General features: G+C 40.5%; 1 protein-coding gene across 2 annotated transcripts; it reads left to right on the forward strand.

Annotated features, from left to right (window-relative positions):
• The first annotated feature begins 2659 nt into the window (after positions 1–2659).
• On the forward strand, positions 2660–25579 carry EDNRB (endothelin receptor type B). Of its 2 annotated transcripts, none has more exons than XM_074815474.1 (9): positions 2660–2952; positions 3191–3738; positions 12942–13054; positions 13224–13428; positions 13777–13926; positions 15488–15621; positions 16201–16309; positions 17842–17987; positions 25474–25579. In XM_074815474.1, the coding sequence occupies exons 2-8, from the start codon at positions 3259–3261 to the stop codon at positions 17971–17973; spliced, it is 1323 nt and encodes a 440-aa protein (XP_074671575.1). In that variant the 5' UTR covers positions 2660–2952; positions 3191–3258; the 3' UTR covers positions 17974–17987; positions 25474–25579. The 2 variants fall into 2 exon arrangements, with proteins under 2 accessions (XP_074671575.1, XP_074671574.1); XM_074815473.1 differs by lacking the exon at positions 25474–25579 and adding an exon at positions 22481–24420 and having other exon boundaries at positions 2661–2952.
• The last annotated feature ends 473 nt before the right edge of the window (positions 25580–26052 follow it).

Genomic DNA, 26052 nt, shown 5'->3' on the forward strand with positions numbered 1-26052 from the left:
ATTTACTTTCTGTATGGCACTCCAAAGTAAAAAAAATAAAAAGTCAGAGCTAGAGTATTATCAGTCATTGATGGAAACATTGCATCTGACATAATTAAAATAGTGACTGGCTATAATTCATATAATTGTTAATAGCCGATGGAGTGGAATGCAGTGGAAGTGCACCATCTAATAAAATGAGTGTCAGACAGTCTGAAGGATCTTTTGGACAGTGGTCCAGCTTTCTCTGTTTTGTACAAAAGTGAACTTTCTGTAGCACAAAGAATATTTCTGCTTTCTAGGAAAAAAAAAAGCCAGATACACTAGCAGCTGTTGGTATAATCTTATATAATGAATTCCATACAGTTCAGCAAGGCATTTCTTCCATAGCTTAATTAGCAGACGCCACTTAAGGGGCACCGGTCTATTATATTTACAGATGCTTTTCTCTTGTTGCAATCTAGTTTAACTGGTTAGTTGCTTCTTCATTTAAGCTACAGTTAATTTGCCAAGATATCCACTATGCTCTCAGTATTTAATACAGTATTATCTTAATCCCCACATAAATTTATGTGAAACTGTGTTTTCCTTTACTTTTCATTAATTAAAGCAGACTTGTACTGCAGCATATGCTCTTTCTAATTTCTCAAATATACTAATCTCTGAAAAACCAGAGTAGAAAAAAAGAAAAAAAAAAGGGTGGTAAATTTAGCTAGCTGTATTTCCTTGATTGATTGTTCACCATAACCAAGAGTAACTATGAAAAGAGCTGGTCCAGGCAGGCTGCTGGCAGTCAGAAACAGCTTAGATGCTTTGTCACATTTTGTGCAATACTACAGAGCAATGTGCTTCGGGTATCAGCAGCTGCCTGGAGTTCTGTATATACTAAAAGTTTTGCTAAAAATTTCTGAAACTAAATTGCTATTACTACAACTTCAAAAGTTGAACTAAGTGGCAGCAGTGGTGTTGCTACCAAACAGTAGCAAACATATCTTGTGAAGTTGTGCTATCAAAAATGTCAGCAAATATATCTCAATCTAGATTGCAGTTGCAATCTATTTCTTGATGGTCAGGATCACCATACAAGCCTTTGAGATTTAGCAAGAACCTTGCAAGTAAGAAGCATTTCGAGATAAAAGTTAATGCTATGTTATTTGGTAAGAGTTTCTAATAAAAATCAATACTGTATTTAGCAAAACATTGCTCACTCATGGATTGGAAATTGAGCAAATGCAGAAGTGAAAACTGAAAAGACTTTGTTTAAAGTCCCCAGGGCTCAGAATACTATAGGGTTAATTCAATGTTCACACTTTTGTCATTGGAGACCATCGACCCTGGTGCTGCAAAACGAATCCTGCTGCAAAACAGTGTCTGAAAAAGCCTGAACCTGAAAAGATCAGTCTTCCAGCCAGAGTGCAATCAACCTCCAGCTACCCTCATACAGTTTAAAAGTGACTCTGGTGCCTTTATTTCACAAATACTGCAATGCAAAATGGGGAAGAAAAATGAATGTGGCAGCTAAATTAGGAAATGGATCAGGAATGATTAAATAGGAAAGGTGCTTGATACAGCAGACTTTTAAACAAAGATGGAGATGTGAAAAGGAAGTTAAATGAGGACAAGAAATGGCTGTCTGCTGCTGTAGCTGAAGATGTTAGCAGGAGATGCTGGAAAGATGAGCTAGATCAGACCAGCAATGCTGGGGAGAGGTCTGAAAGAAACATTTGGTTTTCAGTGTTTTCCCCTGCAGGGGGTATCTCAACGATGTCGGTTGAGTGGGTCACTTCTGTAATGAAGCGTTTATACGTTCACGTTCTGCGTATGATTGATCTTCCAGCATGATTAAAAAAAAAAAAAAAATAGATCAGGGAGATGTACATAGAGATGCTGGAAAACAGTTTTAATTTCAACTCTTTTTAGTTAGACACGCAGTTGTTTCCAACCTTCAGAGGCTTTTCTTAGTGTCCACAAAAATCCTGTACAAATCTCTTTGCTCCCTTCCTTACGCTTCACTGAAGGGCGCAGCGACTGGAACGAGCTCGCTGGGCTCAGACGCGTTGCTAAGGCTGCCCAAAGCGGCAACCAGATAACCAGCCCGGGTCACTGCAGCTTCGGAACAGTCAAAATACTATTTCTGGTGTAAGAAAAGTATACAAAATACCCCGGTTTGTGAAGGGCTTTAAAACGTGACATCAACCTCCTTCTCATGCCTGTGTGCCGCTCGGGATGTGCGAGGGGGTGTCAGGAGAGGGGAATGAAATGCAGAGGGAGAACCCCGCACCCGGCTACTGGGAATGAGTCTTGGAGAGGACAGGGGAGAAAAGCCCTCTTCCTCCCCGCAGGCGTCCTCTCACAACGCCAAACCCTCTTGTAACAACCCTTCTGATCTGACCAAAACTGTTTCAAAAACCCGCCGAATTACTTCTCTAGGCCGCCACAGTCAACCCGCTACAAGGCGAGGCGGGCGGACTGCAAAAGGGGCAGGTCGCGGGGCAGGTCGCCCGGGCGGTACCGCGGCACTTCGGACGGGGCGGCGGGGGCTCCGGACCGCGGCTGCAGGGAGGCCCCGCGGGGCGGCGGGGCTGGGCTGGGCCCCGCGGGGCGGGGGGGGAGGAGGGCGCGGGTGGGGTCTGGCCGTGACTGATGGGCCAGATGCGGCTGAATGTTTTAGAAAAGGGGGGGGCCCTGCCCCGCCGGAGCGGCTTTAGCCACGGGGTTTGGTGCGCGGCTGACGGCCGCCGGGTCCTGCCGCTATCGCCCGTTCCTCCCGCCTCGGCGGCCCGGGGCTACTACCGGCTGTTTGCCGGCGAGCGGCGGCAGCCGGCCCCGGGAGGGAGCAGCCGGCCGGGGCGCGGAGCGCGCAGCGCGGCAACCGGCGGAGCGCGGCAACCGGCGGAGCGCGTTTCCCTCGCTCGGCAGGCAGAGCCCCGCAGGCGGCGGGCGGGGAGGACCGCTTCGGCTCGGCTCGGCGAGGTGAGGGGGAGAGGAGCGGGGGGCAGAGCAGCTCCGGCCGGAGGGGACTTCTCTCCCCAGCCTCCGCGCAGGTTTTCGTCCCGGCGCTGTTCTGCCGCCGCCGCCGCCCGTCCCCGTCCCCATCCGGCGGCGGGCAGCGCCTCGGCTCCGACCCCGGGCGGCGGGAGCGGTGTCGGCGCCCGGCGGGGCGCGGTGCTCCCGCACCGCAGCTGACGCCCCGTCCCCTCTCTCCGCGCAGGTCGGCGCTGACGGCGGCGGGCGCTGACGGCGGAGGATCGGCCGTGCCGTGCCGTGCCGCGCCGCGCCATGCCCGCCGCCCGACCGCGGCGGCTGCCCGCCCTCCTCCTCCTCCTCCTGCTCCTCAGCTGCCGCGCCGCTGCAGAGGGCGACGGCTCCCTGCGCCCGCCGGGCCCGGGCAGGCAGAGCCCGCCGGCGCCGGCCGCCGCCGCCCCCCCGACAGCCGGGACCCCCGCGCTGCGGGGCGCCGAGCCCAACGCCTCCCGGCCGGCCGCGCTGCCCAAGGGCGGGGGGGCGGCTGGCGGGCGGCCGCGCTCGGCCTCGCCCCCCATGTGCACGGGGCAAACGGAGATCAAGGAGACTTTCAAGTACATCAACACGGTGGTGTCTTGCCTCGTCTTCGTCCTGGGCATCATCGGCAACTCCACGCTGCTGCGGATCATCTACAAGAACAAGTGCATGAGGAATGGCCCCAACATCCTCATCGCCAGCCTGGCCCTGGGCGACCTGCTTCACATCATCATCGACATCCCCATCAACGTCTACAAGGTGAGGGGGAGCCAGGGATGGGTCCGGCGGCGGGCGCGGGGCGGCGGCGGGCTCTCGTCGGGGCTCCCCGGCAGATACCCGGCACCTCCGTGGCTGCTGGGGGAAAACGCGCCCCGCTTGCGGCCGGGAGACACCCGGGGGCTAGACTTCATGCCAAAAACCTGCCGGAAGGTGGTATGCCGGGCAGATGTTGTCCTTGTTGTCCCACATGGCACCCCCTCTGTGCTCTAGTCCCAGCCTTCTCAGCGGGCCGGGCTGGGGATGGGGCAGAAGGATGCGGCTGGAGGTGGCCACTCTGAAGGTCACCTGGAAACAGGTGCTGTCCTAGCGATAAAGGAGATAAATGAAATAGGTAAATGCGTAGCGGGTTCATGGCTTCCCTCCTTTCTCCCGAGGAATGGAGGGGGAGGCACAGAAGACCCTCTGCTGTGGGGTGGGCACCACTCGGCCCCTCCTGCACAGCTGGGGCAGGCTTAGGCGTGTGGGTCCGAACAGTCACGAGCGGCATGGGGACTTTTTTCAGGAGGAACCAAGCTCATTCAAACTGAGCAATTTATATTCGTTTTATACGTCCAGCGATTGTGAGGCACGATGCTCTCCTGAGCTGTGAACCCTTTCCCCCGTGGGCCAGTGTTGCAGCATGGGCAGCCGAGAGGGGGTGAGCCCTGCTGCTGCTCTTGCACCTTCTTTACCCTTTGACGTGGTAAGACTTGCCACGGAAGGAGTACAACCCCTGCCTGGTTTACCCAGCTTGCGCAGTCCATTTGTCCTCAGAAACTGTTTGGGCAGTTGAATCCAGCCTCTAGTTACACTCAGCGCTCTTGGGAGGGATGCTGGAACTAACAAGGCATCTTCTGCCTTGTTTACAGCCTGGGTCTCTGAGCACCCATCAGTTACTGCATAGAGTGAACGTGAGAGCCTTCACCTGTTCCTCCTCCTCACTTCATATGCATGTTTGTAAACTGGCGTTTGTTACTTTCAGCTTTGGAAAACCACATTGAAGGGACGGGTTCTGAGTTTAGTCTTCTGTATCCATAGTGATTACTCCCAGAAGCTGCTGAAGTGGGAGAATCCTGTATCTTTATCCTTTTCAAGTACTGAAGTATTACAAAGCAGGCAACATCATAACTGTGTTAAATTCATGAGCCGGATAATGTGTATTACACGAGAGTAATTTTGATTTGGAGTTTCAGTATTTTCCATACTATACATTTATCATAGCTGTTGTGAGAGGCATGTACTATTCTGAGAGTGGAATTCATGAATCAAAACACTTTTAAACTGTTTTGAGAAAACTGTATTTTTGTAAAAAAAGATACTGAACAAAAATATTTTTTTATCTGTCCTGAGAAAAAAATCAAAAAGGTTAAATCAATAACAGCTGCTCAGTACAAGACTTTGCAATATCAATGAGACTATTTCAAAATTAAATTAATGATAACATGCAATAATATACCACAGTCCTTATCTTGATTGAATGTCATCAAGTATATCATTATGAGTAGGTTGGAGCAGGAGGAATAAAAGGTCAGATTGCAAACCGATAAATATATCAACTGCAAGTCCAGGATTTTTATTGTACTATTGATAACGCTAGGAACTAAGCAATAGCTCTCAGGTGCTAAATGTCCCATACTGCTACCCATCTTAATGAAGAGCCCATGATAAATTTGTATTTATGACAGCGAGTGAACTATTTGCTGTTTAAAAACAGGACTTTTGACTAAATGTCAGTTAAAAAAACCCAAACTTTAGACATTGTGTTTATTTAATCAAAATTAAGAATCTGAGTGAGATTTGAGTTGATAATAACTTTTCATCAACTCTACATCCCGTTTAATTCCACTCACAGAGCAACGTTATGAGGGAGAATACAGTAATGCAATCAAAAGCTGGCCATAATCACCCAGCAGCATGGGGAAAACGAAGGCTAGCAGAGGCTTGGTTTGTAAATCAAGTATACTTAACAGTTGTAACTTGCAATTTGAAACAATTTCAAACTGGATGAAACATATCTTCACAATTGCTATTAGATCCTGAGTTAGACAGCTGTGTGAAAAAGAATGTGAGAGAATTTCTCATGTTAACAAAATGCCAGCAGTTTACTCACCACCGCTTGTAGCAGACAGTGTGAAAGGGTCTCTGAATGCTTTCCGGGCAGACCCGTAAGAGAGAACTCAGAATTCACACTAGGAGCAGCATTTTCTTAGGTATTAAAAGTGATAACTGCAAAAGATGTCCCCTGTGACTATTTAAGTGAATATGTAAATAGCTAAAAAAATGCACAAATTAAAATTTACAGCTCTTAAATTGAGAATATCTAAAGAAAAGCAGGTGTTATCTAGATTGTGAGGCAAATGCAGTTCAGTGTGTAAAATGCTAATTAGTCCATGGCAATTGATAAATTTGAATATCAATCAATACATTCAGAAGAAAATGGGAAGTATTGTACTCTGTCACACAGTCAGGAAACTGGGTATGAAATGAGGATTTGAGGGGTGTTCAGTTCCAGCATGTAGAACCTGGAAGACCTTTTTGGCATTCAGGGTCCTGGTAAACAGTCTGGCTTTGGCCCTACCCCAGAACTGCAGAATGGGAAGTAGAGAAAAGTCCAAGACAATCATTCTGCAGTATGCAATGTTGTGGCAGTGTAGAAACTTTGCAAAGTTGCTACTAATTGGATGTGAAGGTGGTCCTGTGCCAGGTCAACTGCTTCACTAAACAGACTAAGTAAGCATGTCTTTGTTAATTTGAGGCCGCAAAAAGGAGCAGAAGGATAGAGTTGGTGGTCAGTGAACTTTTTATGTCCTCTGCATTTAATCTTTGGAAGACAAGACAGTGGCAGCTTGTACACCTGACAATACAGATCTGCAGTTCTGGAAGGCTTATACTCAGTTTCCCAAATCGATAAAGTTGTTAAATCCCCTGTGTAAGACACCAAAACAACATTAGGATTGGAAATTCCAAATTTACGTTAGCTCCGCCTCTCATGCATATATGTATAGTGAGATAGGAACATAGACTTTAAAAAATCATAATCAAATAATATAATAACACGCTTTCTCTTCTGATATGGAGACATCTCTCTCATTTTGTAATATTTATTAAATTTATTAAATCAAATTTATTGTCATGTTCCAATGGATTTTTAACAGGGGGAACAAGCACATTCTTGTGTGGCTTTCTGAACTCTTGACTATCAATTTGCTATGACACAAATGACTGAGGAAGAATATTTACCTGGAAATACTGTCACAGGTTCCTTTATCTCAGAGCACAATGGAAGAGTGGAGAAAAAAAATTTTCCAGGGAAGGAACAAAACCTGGTCTTTATCCAAGCCAATGATCAAAGGCCAAAGTCAGCTTTGTAGGTAACGATTTTTTTTCAGTAATGTATTTTAATGCATTAAAAATGTAGTTAACACTATATAACATTATCAAGCACTGGAAATATAAGAAAGACCAGATTAGGGACTGCATATCCCATGCAGATGCAAACTGGCCCCTTTGTTAATCCAGCTGTGCTCTAAAAAAGGCAGGATTTCCATGGAAATGTCTTTGTGATGACCTTACCAGCTCTTGTAATGCAAGTACTTAGAGGGCATGCATCATGATAAAGCCGATCTTTTCCTAACTTTCCAAAAAAGTCAAGCTGCTTGTCTTTAGAAAACATTGTTACTATTCCATATTACAGTTCTTGGCCCTTGGTCTTTTTGATGTTAAAGATAACAGCCATATTATTGGGAGAAATGCATTATTTCCTTTCTTTCAACATCGGAACCATTTACCTGAGGTCTTGCAAAGTTCATCTCAGAATTTCTTACACAAAGTTTGTTGATCTCTGACCATATTAAGCTACAAGTCTGTTTTGTTTAGGAACGCTTTATGGTCAACCAATGCAGTTTGTAGGCACTTAAGGATCTGAATTGTCCAGCAGAGGAACCTGTCTACACTCTACAGGCAGTGGGGGGTTGTAACTTTATTCTGTAGTTAGATGGGAACAACCTACTCTGAAAGTCCAATATATGGGGTAGTGGAAATGTCTGTATGTTGTTAAAAGTGCACATACATACTTTTAATGATGGCACTCTAAACTGAAATACATTAGGTGATGTCACTATAGATTTGTAAATTTAGAGTAGTTTTTTTATTATGTATACATTTGTTATGTATACATCCACTTAAAAGATGCATGTGACAAATTTCAAAACAAGCTTTCATCTTATTTTTTTGCTTCCACCCTGTGTTTATACTTCCCAATCTAACAAACAGCAGCATGGCTTTCTTAAAGGTTGCTTTTGACGCAGTCCTTTCACTGGGGTCGTGAAATCTCAGAAATCTTTTACTTTGACAAGACATTATCAGGTTTCTGTCATTTTCAAGATGTCTGTATGATATTACTTTAATTATTTTTTTAAAAAATGTAGTTTCTAAGCAGAAGTTGCCAATAAAGACACAGGAAAAGAAACTAATTGCATGCCTCATATTAGGATTTACACTGTTTATTGGATGGATCAGTAAAACATTCTTAGCTCAACTAGGAAGTAGGAGATTTATTTTCTTGTCTAGAGGGAAGATCCCCACCCTGCCATCATAATTATTGTTAAATATTAATAAGTTTTGTAGTGTTTTCTGACTTATCCCTGACCATAAGCTTAATTTCCTGGGCAAATTTCCTGTTTTGAAAAATGCTTGCTCCTATGAAATACCGAAAAATACTTTGTCTGCATGACCTCCCCATCTCAAAAGTATCAGGTGAAAATCTGCCAGTCATTTCACAGATATATTGAAAAAGGTTGCTTGTGAATTAGGTGTACAGTTGCCTGTCTGATTTTCCATGTAACTCTTCAATTTGTAATGATGAAAATCAAGTCTTATCGTCCTGTGAAGTAGACTTGCTGTGAACGCACAGCTAGGAGGAAGTACGAATTCCTGCTCTGCATTTCCGTGTGCATTCATTGCTTGGGACTAGGACACTGACGTAATTAAGTGCACACTTTGCTACTTCTTTGTGCCTGACTGCAGAAAGTCAACAGTAGAGGGTTGGAGCCATGGCATCAGCCTTCTGGCTGGTGGCCACAGCAGCTGAGCCATCCAGAGCAGTGTATCTGCTCGCATGCTGGCATATTCCAGCAGCAGATTATGAACATCTTTCTTTTCCTACACAACCAACAGGAAGCAGGGCAGGAATTGCAATTCACAGGTGTGACTCTGAGTCACATCTCTTGGGGCTACTTTCATAGCTGTGCAGCTTTCACATCAGTTTAGGCTCAGATCTGTGTCTGGTCTGAGAAAGTGTTGGCTAGGAACGCATCGGATACATTGGTTCTTTTAAGTATGATTTATTTCACTTCATTCTGCACTGTGTTTCTTTTCCTTTCCTTCCATGCTATTTCATTTCATCCAACACATTTCTGTGGCTTAGCAGTTAAAACTTTGCCCATGTAAAATAAGTGACTAAAACATTGGAAAGGTCATTCGGAATACAGCCAGTGGTAGACTTCTCTTGGCATTTTACTGCTGAAAATGCAACATTATTTTTCTCTTTGCTGCCACTTGGCAGTATCTCAGGACTCCAAGTCATTTATCATTGTAAAATGGCACGCTTTGTAGAGATACCCTATTATGAATCGTAAGAAAACCGTTTTACCCATATGAAATTGCATTAGACTACATCTGTACTTCACTAAGAATAATCATTGCTTTTGTCCACAGATATGATGCTCCTGAATACTTTACAGTGGATTTTCACTGTACTTTAAGGCAGTATTTTGAGGAGACAGCAATACGGAGGACAAACAGAAACAACAAGGAAGCATAGTTCAGCAATTAAAACTTTCTACTTTTTTTTGTTTTACTTTCTTAACGTTTTCAAGCTTTTGCTGCAAAGCATATCATTAACCACTTGCAATACCATGATAGAGAATCGTATTACTCATGCATTAAAATGCTCAAATTTCACAATACATCAGCTGCAAGAGATAAAGGGCATGTTTTTCCAATCCAATGCAGACAGCTGTGTGTCCATTCTGCGCCTGATTTTAAGCTGGCTGAATGCAAGTAATATTTTGGTGTTATGCTAAACCCAAGCTAATGCACCCTTTCTCTCAGTAGACCGCATTCACTCGTGTGCAGCCCCATTATAATCCAGCCATATGGCTCCCAAACTGGAGCTGGCTCAAATCCAGTCAGCTTGGAGCACAGGTGTGACTGTCTGCACCTGAGAGATAAGCATTAGTTCAGGGAAATCTCCGATGTGTGGCTGAACAGTTGTGATTTTAGGGAAGAGAAACAGGGAGTGTCTTGCACATATACCAGCTAGTTGTAGCTAAAAGTCTTCAACAGAATCTTCCAACAGAAATTTTATCAAATTTCTGAATTTGAGTTCAAAGAAGAACAGCATATTTTAATTTTGAAGTGCTTTTTTCATGAGTCATCACTGGTTTAATATATACACATGCACAATATACAATAGGTACTATAAACAAGTATACAATGTACTTGCTACCCAGTCCTTGATTCCTATAGCAACTAGGTGTGGTAGGCTGGAGGTTCACTGCCTGACTGATATAAATTAAATTAGTCTAGGTGCCACCTGATTCAGTAGAGTGTACATTTAGAACACCTGTAATTATTCACATTGCAATTTTAATAGAAGTTTGTTACTATCAACCCCTTACAGCAATTCAAAAGAAGTCTTAGGGAGAGGCTTTACTGAAAATACTTTAATTACAGACTGAGTTATTTTCCCACATCACGCAGGTAAAATATACTTTATGGTTATTACAGCCTCGTCCCTGCTTCCTCTGCTTTATTACTTTACATAAAATTCTCAAGAAACCTAAATCCTTAGAATTTGTTTTTCTGCTTCATTTCTGCAGAAGCATTATACTCTTTGTCTTACTTAAGTAGATCATTTAAGAAATAGATCAAAGCTGGGCTTTCAAAGATCCAATTTCGGTACAGGACTAAAGCATATTTCTGAAAAGTATCTGGTACCTGAAAACACTTCATAGGGATTTCCAAAAGCACACGGTCATGAAATGTACTTAACTTCCTTTGTGTGTGATACTTAAATTATATTAAGGCTTTTCAGAAACTGTCTTGGACCACGTAAGTCTTTATCCATAGATGCACATGTAGGTGTGCCTAAGGACTTTGCTGAACCAGTCCAGCATGAGCAGGCAACTCTGTGGCTATCTACAATCATTTTGGTCCCTAGCAGAATCTATACAATACAATCACAGAATCATGGAATCATTTAGGTTGGAAAAGACCTTTAAGATCGAGGCCAACCTTTAATCTAACACTGACAAGTCCACCACTAAACCATGTCCCTAAGTGCCACATCTACATGTCTTTTAAATACCTCAGGGATGGTGACTCGACCACTTCCCTGAGCAGCCTGTTCCAGTGCTTGAAAACCCTTTCAGTGAAGAAATTTTTTCTAATATCCCATCTAAACCTCCCCTGGCAGAACTTGAGGGCACTTCCTCTTGTCCTATCTCTTGTTACTTGGAAGAAAAGACTGACACCCACCTCACTACAACCTCTTTTCAGGTAGTTGTAGAGAGCAATAAGGTCTCCCCTCAGCCTCCATTTCTCCAGGTTAAACAACCCCAGTTCCCTCAGCCACTCTTCATAAAGCTTGTTCTCTAGACTCTTCAACAGCTTCATTGCCCTTCTCTGGACACACTCCAGCACCTCAATGTCTTGTAGTGATGGGCCAAACAGTATTCGAGGTGTGGCCTCACCAGTGCCTAGTACAGGGCAACAATCACTTCCCCAGTCCTGCTGGCCACGCTATTTCTCATACAAGCCAGGATGCTATGATGATCTATTATCTATATATGATCTGTATATATGATGATCTATTTACTCTTTTCCTACATCACTGTTAAATAAGATGTCTGGGGAGACCTGAGCTCAGGGAAAGATTTTTCCATTTCTTTTGGGCAGTTATCATTCTTCTTTCTTCTCCTTTTCCATTTTGTAGCCCTCTATCTGCAACAGATCCAAAAGGCCTCATTTGAAGAAAGGTATGAAAAACAGAGATGAACTTTGATAATGTAACTAATTACAGAAACTCAGAAAGTTTACTTTTGTAATATAACGATTGCAACTATTTCTTGGCATAACCTCTGTTCTGGAGAGTCTTGTTTTTATGAGGAACTGGAAGATTTGGCTGCTGCTGTGATACATTTGAGCCATTAGAGTAGTTCACATCAGAGTACAAACATTAAATGTTTCTAAACTGAAGCTACAGGCAAACAGTTCATAGCATCTGCTGTGGTGAAGGTGCTTTCTGTGTCCAGGAAGTCTTGTCCCTTAAATCAGCCAAAATGTATTGCTGGGGATGTGACAGATTTCCATTAAACTGTATGGCCCAAAGTGCGATTGAACCAACCTAAAATTCATTGTGCTGTTTTCTTTATATTCCGTAGCACTTATGTATGCTGAATGTGCAGATAGTCCTTTCAGTATTGCAATACTGAATCATTGGAACACTGGTCAATAAAGATCTTCGGTGTGGGATTTATCTGATCTGTCTTTACCTGCTGTGAACCATTTAGTTCAAACTAGCTGTTTAGGGTCCCCGAACATTCAGTGGATCCCTCCTTTCATTATCAGATGTTCAGCTAAAAACTGTGGGACAAACTGCTCACCAGTGTTGCCTGACTTCTCAGCTGAGGGAGCTTAGACACCAAGCTTCAAATAAACCCCTCCCCAGATATGCAGTTGTTGGCTTTGTCCCTGTTCTGATCAGTCTCAAGTAATTTTCTGTATTTCTGGTTACTTGGAACATATAAGAACATATAAGAACTTGGAACATATAAGAAAAGCAATGAACACTCGAGACATATAAAGCCAATACAAAGATGAAGGAAATCCTCACCCGCTCAGTCATTTTTCACCAGAAACACTGGGGGTGGTGAAGTTAGAAGCAAAATGAGTGGAATTTTCAGGGCTTGAGAAGTCAGGACTAAGCCTTTGTGCATATCCTTGCCCAGCCAGGGAGTGACTGTGAAGCTACCACCTAGTTTTTAGGACACACACCTTGCAGACTCCCTTGTGAAAAGGTTCTTCTTGACTAAGTTTTATTTGGTGGAAAATAAAAACAATCAAAACAAAAGTCCATGTTGCAGCTTTGGGAATTATTTTTAAAAAATGTTTCATTTCTAATTGTTGTTTTCTTTTCACAGCTGCTTGCAGAGGACTGGCCCTTCGGTGTCGAAATGTGCAAATTAGTACCCTTCATTCAGAAGGCATCAGTGGGCATCACAGTGTTGAGTTTGTGTGCCCTCAGTATAGATAGGTGAGACCCATTTTTCATCAAACTCTATAATTTCTTTTCAGTATGAGCTTTGGCTCAAATTTGCCTTTCCACTCATTTGATATAATACTAGTAAGTTGAGTTTAAGCCAGTTAAACCATGTGGATTTTCTTATATTTTTAATTTGCAAACATGTGCGCTCTTGCTTCAGGTACAGAGCAGTTGCTTCTTGGAGTCGCATTAAAGGAATTGGAGTACCGAAGTGGACTGCTGTTGAAATTGTACTGATTTGGGTTATATCAGTGATATTGGCTGTTCCAGAAGCTATTGCATTTGACATGATTACAATGGAGTACAGAGGAAAGGATCTTAGAATCTGCCTGCTTCACCCCACGCAGAAAACATCCTTTATGATGGTAAGACACGAACATTTATAAAACCACAGCTCTCCAGAACAGTTCCTTGGATCTTCTCAATGTTGTGTGGATTGTAATGTGCACAAGTGTATGTGAAACACAGGTGAATATAATGTTCATATGAAATGCTGACAAATTTCTGAAGTATGTTGCTTAGAAGAAGAGCATCCAGAAACTTGTCTTTTTGTGGGCTTTGGGCTTATTATTGTCTTGTCCTGTTTTCTCATCTGTAATGTACATCTCATAGAGATGCTTTTCAGGACAGACTGACCAATGAGCTATAACATACTTTCCAAAATGCTCAACACTCAACTCCTAACAATGTTTTTTCTTTTGTTTTCTTTCTAGTTTTACAAGCAAGCTAAAGACTGGTGGCTGTTTAGCTTTTACTTCTGTTTGCCACTGGCTATCACAGCATTTTTCTACACACTTATGACCTGTGAGATGTTACGAAAGAAAAGTGGGATGCAGATTGCTTTAAATGACCACTTAAAACAGGTAAAAAGTTATCCCTGACAAATCTGCTGACTGTAGAGAGGATGACAATAATGACTTTACTGCCACTTAATTATTCCATTCATGTATGACAACTTCAAGATTACTCCTAAGGAGAAGTTTCCTAACAGTGGTGCTGCTGAACTTATATATATGTATATATATATATCAGAGCCCTCAGAAACCTAAGATTTTAACTGACAATCGCAAAACTGTTTTTTTCTTGTTTGGAGTTAATCCTTCAAGTTTTTAGTTTTTATTTCTTCTTTACAATCATGACAGATGAATATTTTGTAGTGAAAACTGAGGTTGTGCTGTACTCTAAAAGCTGGTGCTGTAAAATTATTAATTCTTTTGAATTAATTTCATGCAGAACTGTAGTGAGGTTAGCAGTATATGTTAGCAGAACAAAAAATATTTCACAATACATTCCAAGTTAGTAGTGCACCAGACACAAACATCATACGTCACTAGAATTAAACTATATTTGTACTATAAAGTATATTTGTAATCCTTTCCTCTTACCTTGATAAAGCTGTAATTGAAATCTCATGGGGCATTTAAAATAAGACCTGAGATCAAAGCACAAGAAAATGCAATTGAAAACAAACTAGTATTTGAAAGTATCATAGAATAGTTTGGGTTGAAAGGGACGTTTAAAGGTCATCTAGTCCAACCCCCCTGCAATGAGCAGGGGACACCTTCAACTAGATCAGGTTGCTCAGTGCCCCGTCCAACCTGACCTTGAATGTTTCCAGGGATGGGGCATCTACCACCTCCCTGGGCAACCTGTTCCAGTGTTTCATCACCTTCACTGTAAAAAATGTCTTCCTTATATCTAGTCTAAATCTATCCTCTTTTAGTTTAAAGTCATTACCCCTTGTCCTATTGCAACAGGCCCTGCTAAAAAGTTTGTTCCCATCTTCCTTATTAGGCCCCTTTTAAGTAAAGGGGTAAATAAGGTCTCCCTGGAGCCTTCTCTTCTACAGGCTAAACAACCCCAACTCTCTCAGCCTTTCTTCATAGGAGAGGTGTTCTAGCCCTCTGATCATGTTTGTGGCCCTCCTCTGGACCTGCTCCAACAGGTCCATGTCTTTCCTATGCTAGGGGCCCCAGAGCTGGGCACAGCACACCGGGTGGGATCTCAAAACAGAAGAGTAGAGGAGGCGAATAACCTCCCTTGACCTGCTGGCCATACTTCTCTTGATGCAGTCCAGGGTACGGCTGACTTTCTGGGCTGCGAGTGCACATTGCTGGCACGTGTCCAGGTTTTCATCCACAAATATGTTCTTCATTTTAATTTAAATGACTGCTTTCATGTTCATGATTTTTCATATTATTACTCATACTTTTTAAAATTAGAGATACAGAGAATCAGTGCAAGACATCTAAACCAACAGAATAGATAAAGTACATATTCCAAGGAAATAAGGTATTCTGATGTTGTCCTAAGTCCTATTTTGACAGGGGTTTTATCTAGTTTATCAAATATTTGGATATTCTGTTAACAACAATCACAAGAGACAGAAACTGTAACACTGTTCTGTCCAATTTACTTTTTCAGAGACGTGAGGTGGCCAAAACCGTATTCTGTCTGGTACTTGTTTTTGCCTTGTGCTGGCTCCCGCTTCACTTAAGCAGAATACTGAAGCTCACTATTTATGATCAGAAGGACCCCAACAGATGTGAACTTTTAAGGTGAGACTGTAAAAATAAAATACCCATGTGCTGCTGACATTCTCTATAAGTGTGGCTGGATTTCCTAATGAACTAGCTTATTTTGTGTGTCTGAAGTTCTCTCTGCTTCATCCAGGAGACTGGTCTCACTCTGGTAGCAGAGCCAGGAAATTATGAGGAATCCCATGAACACAGGGCTTCTGTCCTGTTTGCCTGTCTTCTTCTGATCCCTTTTGGGACTCTCCTGCTCTCTTGTGGTGTTATGTGGGTGGAGGGGGGATTTCTGTTCCTGTTTTTCTTTTCAACAGAACAGCTAGGATTAAATCTGAGGAAAACCTTGTGAATATTTCCTCCCACAAGTTAAGATGATTGGATCTTCTGAAATTACTTTAATGAGAATGGTCTACTAATTCAAACTTCATTACTGAGAACAATTGTTACCACCATGAGTTAATCCTGTTGATATAGGCCCCTTTACTATTATGTTTAATAGTTAGCCTTGATTGAGTGAAGCTGAGTCCAGTTTTCATAGTTGTAAACCTCTATTAAGCCTTTTCAGAGAAAATGAGAAGTGTCTCACTTACTTTAATTTCCACACAGCTTTTTTCTTGTGATGGACTACATTGGTATTAACATGGCTTCACTGAATTCCTGCATCAATCCGATAGCTCTGTATTTGGTGAGCAAAAGATTCCAAAACTGCTTTAAGGTAAGAGGCTGCTGGGAGCTGCTCCTCTTGTTAAAAGATTATGTCAGCAATAAAATTCATTCCATAACATGCACAAAGTGTTTTAAATGGTCATTACATTTTACTGTAATACCACAACAACTGGGCTGTGGTAGGTGTTCTCTCCCTCTCCTGCCGAAGCTACATAGAAATGAATTAAGGATTCACAGGGACAAAAAGAGAAAGCAAAAGAGAGGATTGTACAATAAGCCCTCTCGGCACCATACTAATCAGTGCTACATCACTTCCTGACTGGAGCTGGCACCCAGCCACATGGAGAGCACTGACAAAGCAGACTTAGACCGTGCTGCAGAGATTCACGTAGCCATATCCTCTGCAACCCAACGGGGAGGGCACTGACCCCAGGTTCCCCCATTGTGACCGAGCGCTTAAAGCAGCAAGCAGTTCTGTAAGGCAGATGGTGTAAGTATCCACTCATCCCCATCCACTGCCAACGTTTTATGAGACAGACCTGTTCATAGTTTCGCCTTGGTTTGAGTGAATAGTCCTGGGCACTAAATCTCCTCACAGGATTTGAGGCTCTGGATCGCATGTGGATTGCAGTCCTTCAGCCTTCATGTCTTCTCAGAGAAATGTCCAGATTTGCTCCTTAGACCTTTTTTTGTGGCCCCTTACTGTCTTCAGACACTGTATCAGGGTTCTTACAGTACCTACTGCAAACTCTTAGGTTTTTCTTTTGTCGCAAAGCATTTAACCATTGGCCCCTGCTAGGCTTATTCCCTAGCTGTGCAAATTTCTTACTGGATATGTCTTTTCATCAGAAGCCAGTCAGCTCTACACTTAGTGTTGTTGGGGTTTTTCCCCTCATAATGCAACAGCACACATTATATATGCTTTAGTGTCAGTCTTGTCTTCCCTGTTTTCATTACCGGCTCCCTGAAAGTGTCATGGGAGCTGAGAGCACCTAAGAGATCTGATCCTGAGCATGGTAACAAGCAGGTGTGTAGGATCCCAGATGGACTTCCAGCACCCAAAGGCCAGTCAGTAGCATCAGCAAGAGGTCTGCAAGTACATCTAGTAAATGTTTGAAATATATGTAGGTTTTCATCATTCTCCTTCTTAGATCCCTTTTTTCCCTGCAGAAAAATCAATAACAACATCTTGCTTAGAAAGTATAGATTACTGTACCTACATTTTTTTCCAAGAAAGATTATGAGACAAAGGACAACAAGTAGTCTAATTTTATTTTCAGATGCATTTAGAATTGCAGACCACACTCAAAGCAGTACCTGGTGTGGCCATTATTATACATAACTCAGTATAACTCTTCCTGCCCTCCAGCGCTCAGGTTGGTTGCTAAAGGGGCACCCCAGAAGTTAGTGGCCACTTGAGCAATGCAGAGCTTAACCTTCTTTCTTTGCTTACACTGTAATGCCAAAATGGCACACCTGACATTTGTTACAGTATGGCTGAAGAAGAGCAGTATTTCAGTGCGTTTTGCCACGTGTGCAAAACAAAATGATGTAAAATACTTATTCTTTTTATTTTAACAGTCATGCTTGTGTTGCTGGTGCCAATCCAAAGATCTGTTGTCCCTGGAGGAAAGGCAGTCCTGTTTAAAGTTCAAAGCTAACGATCACGGATATGATAATTTCCGCTCCAGTAACAAGTACAGCTCTTCATAAAACAAGCATAAAAGGTATATTCTCTTAAATTAATGCTGGTGCCTTTTTAAGTAAAAGTGGCGATCACTTTTAACGAGATGGTAACGCTTAGAAAAATCTAGTTTTGTGTTTGCACAAAAAAAAACATAAAAAAAATAATTGCCCCCAAACTGTGTCACATTCAAACTCAAGGACATTTATAAAATTGTCATATATGGAACATAAAGAAAAGTGTAGAAAGTCATTGTTAGCACTTGAATACTTCTGAATCAGCACTTCCAAATGATCCCCACTTCCTGCACATTAAATGATCATTTGTATTCGCTCTAACAGTTGTAGGAACTGAAGTTACAGTTAATTACTAGGCCGTATAATGTAACACTAATTGGATCAAAGCCATTATTATGTATAACTCAATATATTATCCTTTATAAAGCAGATTAACCACCATCACTATTGCAGGGTTTTTTTAAATAAAACATGAAATACTTTGTAACAGAAGTTTAAATGTAAAAAAGTAGCAATTTTATTGGGGGTATTATAGACGTAGCTAATGAAAATACTAAAGAATACAGTCAAGTTAAAAGTGCATTTCACACTGGTAACTGTCTTTACCTTTTATTGTTAGAAGAAACCTCCGAAGGCCCCTATAAATGCCATTTTGTAACCACTTTGTGTGTTCTCTGCATTTGGCAGCACTTTGGGTATGGTCCATTTCACTGTTTCCACATAATTCATGTTTAATGACAGTGGAGGGGAGAAAAACACCAAAAGCAAAAATTAATACTACTAGAACCATACAAATGATGGCTAGTATCGGAAACTAGCTATTTTTAACTGAAAATAAATTGATTGTATCCCATGTAAACAGTGGGCATTCAAAATCCTGATGGTTCTTTACTCAAAATACTTTTGCAGCAATTTACAACTGTTTTTGCAATCCAAATACTGTCTTGGGGCAAAATCCTTTAGAAATAGCAGGTGGAAAAATGTAACCAAGAAAAACAGAGGGAGAATTTGAACTTCTATTTTCATTTAGATTTAAATAGTCATAAAGAAAATAATGCACAAACTGTTCTTCTAGAGAACAGTACTATGTAGCACACTTGTCTTCATACTGTTTTAAAATATGTTCTACTTCTGTAGTTCCATATTTATGGGCTTAAGAAGATGTGTGATTAGTTTCTGCTCCTGTAAATAGTTTAGTGAAGCATAATTAATTATAAATATTAAAATATGGGCAGGACCCTGTGAGAAAACAGAAAGATAAAGATGCCTGTAGTAAACATGATGTGTGTTGCCAGGAGCAATACACATTTTGTACATACATGACAGGTCATTCTTTGGCTTTTCATTTCCTATTAATTTGTTACAGATGTCCCCAAAGACTTAATAACATATTTTGTGCACTAAGGCATGAGTTTTTCAAGAAAAAATGTTATATAACATGCTTTTATAAAAGACATGTTTTCAATAGGCATGGTATTTTATTATAATAAAAATATTTATCAAAACTCAGGAATTTTTTTTTAATTTCCAAATTTCACATGTAAGGATTTTTGCCTTTTTTTCCAGCCTTGATTAACTTCACATTTTTTAATAAAAAGTGCCTTAAATATGCTCAGGATGAAAACAGTTTTCATTAAAATGTTAAGCTGATGTTACCTTAGATGGGTTTCATCTCATCTGACTTTAGGTAGCTGCAGCTACCTTGCAGACAGCTAAAAACAGGAGAGGTGAACCCCATTCCTGGTGTTGCCCCATCAAAAGCTAGTAAGTGTATGCTTGTATAATCAAGCTAAGGACCTATGCACATGCATTTGAGCATGGGCATGTGTATGTGAGTATGTGTGCAAGTGTGGCTGTTGTCTACCATTAGGTTGCTGTTACCACCTTTCTGCAGCACATGCACCCAACTGCTACAATGCTGAAGTTTTATAAATATAAATCTATTTAAAGTTTTGTTATTTACATTTTTACCTTAACTTTCATGGTAACTTTCTCATGGTAAGCCATGAATATCACTTCACTTCACCCTGCCTGCATCTATTTCTGTGAAATACATTTCATCTGTTAAGGATGGATAATCAATTAAATCCTAAGTTTGATACTGATCAGTGTTATTTTCATCAAGTTATATCATTACAATATTGTACATGTATATTATTATTTTTATTTAAAATATAGCTGTTGTATTGGCAAATGTGTAACATATTTTTCATTTTTTCCGGACTAATTCTTTGTTAAGACGAGTCCTGCTAAGTCAGATATTTAGGTTTTGCAAATAAAGACCATACATACTGCCTGCTTTTTGGAGTTAAAGTATACATATTAGTACACATATTATCTTTTTTGCAGTATTTTTCAAAGCAGTATTTTTACTGAAGCTCTCATTTCCTGTAATAAAAATTTTCAAAACTTCTGCTCTCATACAGTTAAAAGAATACGCAGGAGAGCTCCAGTGCATCTGTGTTCTAGCTAAGATCAAATCTCTTAATACTGAAGACAGGCATTTTCTAAAGTCCTCAGCACAGACCTATTCCTCCATCTACTGAAATCAATGAATGTTTTAATCATTCAATTCAGTTGGAGCAGAATTAGGACACAGCAATATCTCTAAAAAACTTAGCTGACATTTGCTAGCTTGAATAAAAAAAGTTAAAAGCTAAATACTCTTTTTTTTTTTTTTTTTTTTTTTTTGACAAAAGAGTTGTTTAGAAAAGTCAGGAAAAGAGGGTAAAATCTGCTCATGGGGTAAAACAGCCTCCAAGCCTCAAACAGGGGGTCACAGGTAGCAGAACTGCAGAGAGGCACATGTGTTTTTATAAGAGTTCAATGTAGTTGCCCAGAGTGGTGTGACAGAGTAAGAATCATCTGTCCCAATGGCCTGAAGAGTTGACACAGAATAGCTTGAGATGAAAAAAATAAGCTTGTAAGAAACTGCATCACAGGCCTGTGCTTTGGCCTTCAGGTAGTAGCTGGATTTTACTTCCCCAGCTGCTCTGAATTCTGCCTGCACACAGCTCTCTTGGAGTTAAGAGAGGACATTTCAGACTGGGTGGGCTGAACTGATACACTGGTACTACACCTCAGAGAATCAAATGCAAAATTTGATGGTTATGGAGCATCTGCTCTGAGTTGTAGCATTTCACTGTCCAAAACAGCTCTTAAATCAACACAGTTGGCTTAGCAAGAGAATGTTGTATGTACTGAAATAATGTTAAAAGGATTTTTTTTAATTGTTCTGTATGGCTGTGTAAAATAATTCTATATTTCATTTTCTGTGGTCACTTAAATAGCAAGTTCTGTGGTTCAGGCAGTGTAAACATACTAAATTACCAATAAAATATTTGTAATTTTGACTCATTGCAAAAAGACGTCTGACCTTTTTTCTTCTAGGAGGTCCCATTTAATTGTTAATGATGTAGAAAAGATTTAAGCAATTCAGAACTAAAACTCAAAGCTTATGAGTGGGATAGTTTTATATAGCTGAAAACTGGAGTGAGTTCAGACTTGCATACGCATTGCAAAATTGTCTGATGTTTGTTGGAACAATCAGTCATGCCTATCTTTGTTCTGTTTGGTTTTGCTCAAAATTTCAGTTGCAATCTCTTCTCTACACACCCATATATAGTCACAAATCCTCCTGTGTTAGGGACATCACAAATAAAAGGCATCAGACTTTTAGTTCATTAATTCAGAAGTGCATGCACTCGATGCTGGAATATGCCTCATGAAAAATCATCATCCCTTTGTATGCTGACTAATTTTGTGCATTATTTCAATTTACCTTTTCTTAAAGCAGTGGAAAACGGTATCAGACTAAGTATGCTGTAGCTGGTCAAATATATAACTTTACATGCTTGTAGTATCTGTACATCCCAAAATGTGTTTGCTGCTACTGTTGTTTTATTTCAGATAGTTTTCCTTCTGCTTAGTTGGTGGCCTGCTGCGTCCATATAGATTTGTCTTTTTTCATGGTCCCAGGACCTATAGCACATAATTTTGACTTTCCTATGCCTGGAACAGAAGCCCCTGTAGAGATGGGATCTCTTTTAAGTAAATATTCTACTCAATATCTGTCATGACTCTTCACTTCCTTTCCCTCATCTTGGTCCTCAGTAATGCTATGGTCTTTGCCAACCACTCATTACAAAGAAGCATTTTTTGCATATTTCTTCTGAGATCCTACAGGTAGGCGTACAGGAGTCTTCACAGTCCAGCTAACTTACTCCCTTGTCACAATTCATTTTTCTAACTATTGGTCTCATCCAGAGTTTTATCTGTTGCAGTCTTGGCTCTTACATTTAGGGGATTAACTGCAGCTTGTCAATTTTCTAAACTCACTAGAACTTAGATAGCAACATGGATAACATGTAGCTTACATTCTTCAAACACTGACTCACTCAAACAACTCTTGAGATGGGTAGATTGGGCACTCTGGTGTTGGAGCAGGATGGTCCAGTTGGCAACCTGTGTCTGGGTCTGGTCTATAGAGGGGTTCACTTTTTACTGCACCTTCCTGCAGCCTGCTGCTCAGACCATCGTGTTCTTGTAGTCTGCTCAAGAAGGCCCAAGAGTTCTTCACGTACATGCAGTGCACTTCTGTTCAAATTTCAATCCAAGTTGCTGAACGGCTGTCCACATCAGAAGATCAAGGGAGACAAAAATGAGTCAAAATTAGTCTTCTGTGTTCTGCTGGTCATCTTTCTTCTCAGTCAGCAGTGGTAAGATTACTGTATTACATAGCAACAGTAGTCACATGGTTTATTGGCTTGCAATTGCTAACTTAAAAGTGCTATCATTAAATAAAACCCTGACATCTATTTGGTCTTGTCAGTCTTTCTAAGTAATCTCATTTAGCTGTGAAGGAGGTACCAAATCTCACCCTCACCAGTGAAAAAACACCCCCACACCCCCCCCACCCCCCATTTCTCTTTCCTTCTCTTGAAAATTATCACTTAGAAAGAAAATTCTATCATCATTAAAAGTAAAACCTTCAGAAATTTATATTTTGCCTCAGTAATCAGTATCCTAAACCTCCATGAAATCTCAGTGACAAGCCAAAGATGTCCTGATTGTGGGAAGTAGTATCTGGAAGGAATTTTACTGTAGTGATGTGGTAACTAGTTAGATCATACAGCTCAGCAGGGGGCTACATATTTTATGGGATGTGAGGCCACATCAAAATTTTCAGAACAGTGACATAGAAAATACCACATTAATATCTAGATGATGCCTGTCAGTGGATATCTACAGTTAGAACTTCAGTGTTGCCATGAAACTTCCCATCCTCTGTAGCCCTCCTAGAAGAGTGCCCTGAAAAAAGTGGGAGTCAAAACCTGACACCCAGTAAAACCTGAAAGGAAACACTGGTAAGGAATTAAGGTAACCATACCTTCACAAACCACATTCTCCAAAACTTGCTTCTACTTGTTCTGCTCTTGAGGGAGCTGGATGCAGGGAAGCATTTGTTGCCCTTTTACCTTTTCATAACATTCATTTCCCAAAGTTTGCATTAGTGGGTTACAAGTCTGGTTACCTTGAAAAAACAGATGAATGGTGAAACCAGGGGAGACAACGGCTCTCATCTGAAGGTACTAGGAAAAAGAATGACAAATCCCCAGGATGCTCACATCTTCAGAAGAAGGATGGGTTCAACGTTTGCCCAGCCTTTGCAGGGGCAGGAGAGAAACATGCCAAGCTAATAAAAAAAAAAATAATGGTGGATTTGGTAAGTTTTAGTTGGAGCTGCAAGTGAGATGTCAGAACTCATGCAAACCGGATTTGTTTTTTTGATTAAGCTAAACTGGAAAAAGTATCATAATTGCTAATGGATGTTCACAGGACAAGACTGGAGCTTGCCAAAGGTATAGGAAGCTTTTCCCTGAAATACACATACAGCAGGTAGCATGTCCTACAAATTTGGCCCCATTGGTCTTCTTAACTTGCGAGCATAGATGTAGTGTGAAAGGTTCACTTCTGCTGTATTTGAATACCTGACACCTGCAGTAACCAGACACACACTTTTGATGCATATTTATATGTATACCTATGTATTTATATATTTATACCTCTCCATGTAGAAATAAAATATATTGCATATTATGTAATACAAATTGTGTGATATACAGAATATTTTGCATTAATTTTGTCTGAAAAAGTTGTTTCAATAAAATCAAGCATTTTTACAAAACCATATTGGTCTGAAAAAAAACCTAGCCCACTGTCTTTAAAAAAAACCTTCTAATGTGTTCTATCACTTTGATCTCATATTTTGAATTTTAAGGGTTTTTTAATATATTTTGAAGCAATTCTACATTAGTTTGTGCTGTGGTATGAGTAATGTAAACTATGTATGTCACACATGTCAACTATGAATGCCTGCCTAACTATTTGACTAGTCTATTAAATTTTAAAATTTTGTTCATAGCATTAATAATAAAAGCCACTGAGTACTGACAGAAATATTTTTGTTGTTTTCTGACTGGATATGGGTTCATAATAATAAAAGTTTGAAATACTGACAAATCATACACTATGCACACTGGTAATTTAAATATTTCATAACTTTGAATTTTGTACCTTTTATGACCATTTTATGATAACAGAAAAGCTTTTTTTGCCCCCAAATTTTAGAACTTTATATTTTGATAAGAGATGGAAACAGACTTTGAAATGTGAAATGAATCATGAAATTGATAGACTGTTTCAACCACCTCCATAGGTTATGAAGACACTTCCTGTAGGACTAACTACTAAAATTCTCATGTTAAATTTGTTTAACCAAATTTCATATTAAAGAACAGTCAAAGAACATGGTAATATTTGCATATTAATATTTGCAGCTCATTATTTAATATCTTGGAAGCATTTGATCTTTATAAAAGTGTTCATACTTAAGCTATGTCACTTAGAAATGTCTTCATAGGAAAAATAATGTGTCACAAATAGGTGAGCTCATTTGATGTTTGTTTACATATGTATGTAATTCATGCAAGAGAATTTGACAAATTATTTTTTAGTTGACTGAAAAAGAACACATTGATATTGTTATATTTAATATACAAGTCAAATGCATTTAAAATACTCTACTTATAAACGTATCTATGCATTTATGTGTTTTTACCTGTGTATGTACATACACACAGAAATATATATAACTTACATAAGACAAAATGTTGGTCACAATAAAAGAAGCAAAAAAAAAAATAGAGAAGGTATAGTTGGGAGTAAAAATATCAGAAATTTCTAGTATATATGATTTGCTGAGACTTCCACTGTGCTTTTGTCTACTCAAGAGCTTACAGCTTTCATAGAAAAATAACCAAGTTTTCCAACTATTCAAGGGCTGACCACGATTACTCCGGTCTTTCCAACGAGTTGTAAAATCTGGACTACAATCACGTTTCATGGCACTCTTACAAAAGAGCAGGATTGCCAGCCGTGGGTTCTTGGCCAAATTCCAGTTTAAATAATTACAATCTGCTTCCTCTTCCTCTCTCTTCCCATCAACTGCAGCATGGCTTAGAAGAGCATACTGCCCTGTTCTGCAGTTTCACACTTTGCTTGGAGACATCTGCTCTGTCTCACGCTGGAGATGACTGTGTTTCGATGCTAGAAAATGGGAGTCTTCCAAATACTTTGTAATTTTGTAGAGTATTTGGGGGTGTTTCAGAATGACAAGCAGAATTTAAATGTAAAATCAGTATCTTAATGCTCTGAGTTTCTTTCAGTATATGTCAAGTCAATGTTAAGTAGATCTAAATCATTCCTTTTTTTATTGACTCTTAAGAAGTTTTATAAACATATGTTTTAAAAGGCTTTTAAATCTCTGTGTATCTTCTATTTGTATAGTTAGAAAGATTTATTATGATCTGGAATCCATTAAATAGTACTCAAGTACTTTGAATAGGCATTAGGCATGTCTACAAGATTGAGTGTAGAAACCCAGGAACCGCAGAGTTCAGTGTGCACCAGGCTCGGCCTAAGGTAGTTGCATTGCTTCCAGAGCAGACCAGGCTAACTTCTGTCCAACTCAAATCCTGGGTAGAGTGAGCTAGTGTCAGTCTGCTTCCATCCATGCAGGTGGATTCTAAG

This window comes from Strix aluco, chromosome 2, assembly GCF_031877795.1.
Source record: "Strix aluco isolate bStrAlu1 chromosome 2, bStrAlu1.hap1, whole genome shotgun sequence".
Taxonomy (NCBI): domain Eukaryota; kingdom Metazoa; phylum Chordata; class Aves; order Strigiformes; family Strigidae; genus Strix; species Strix aluco.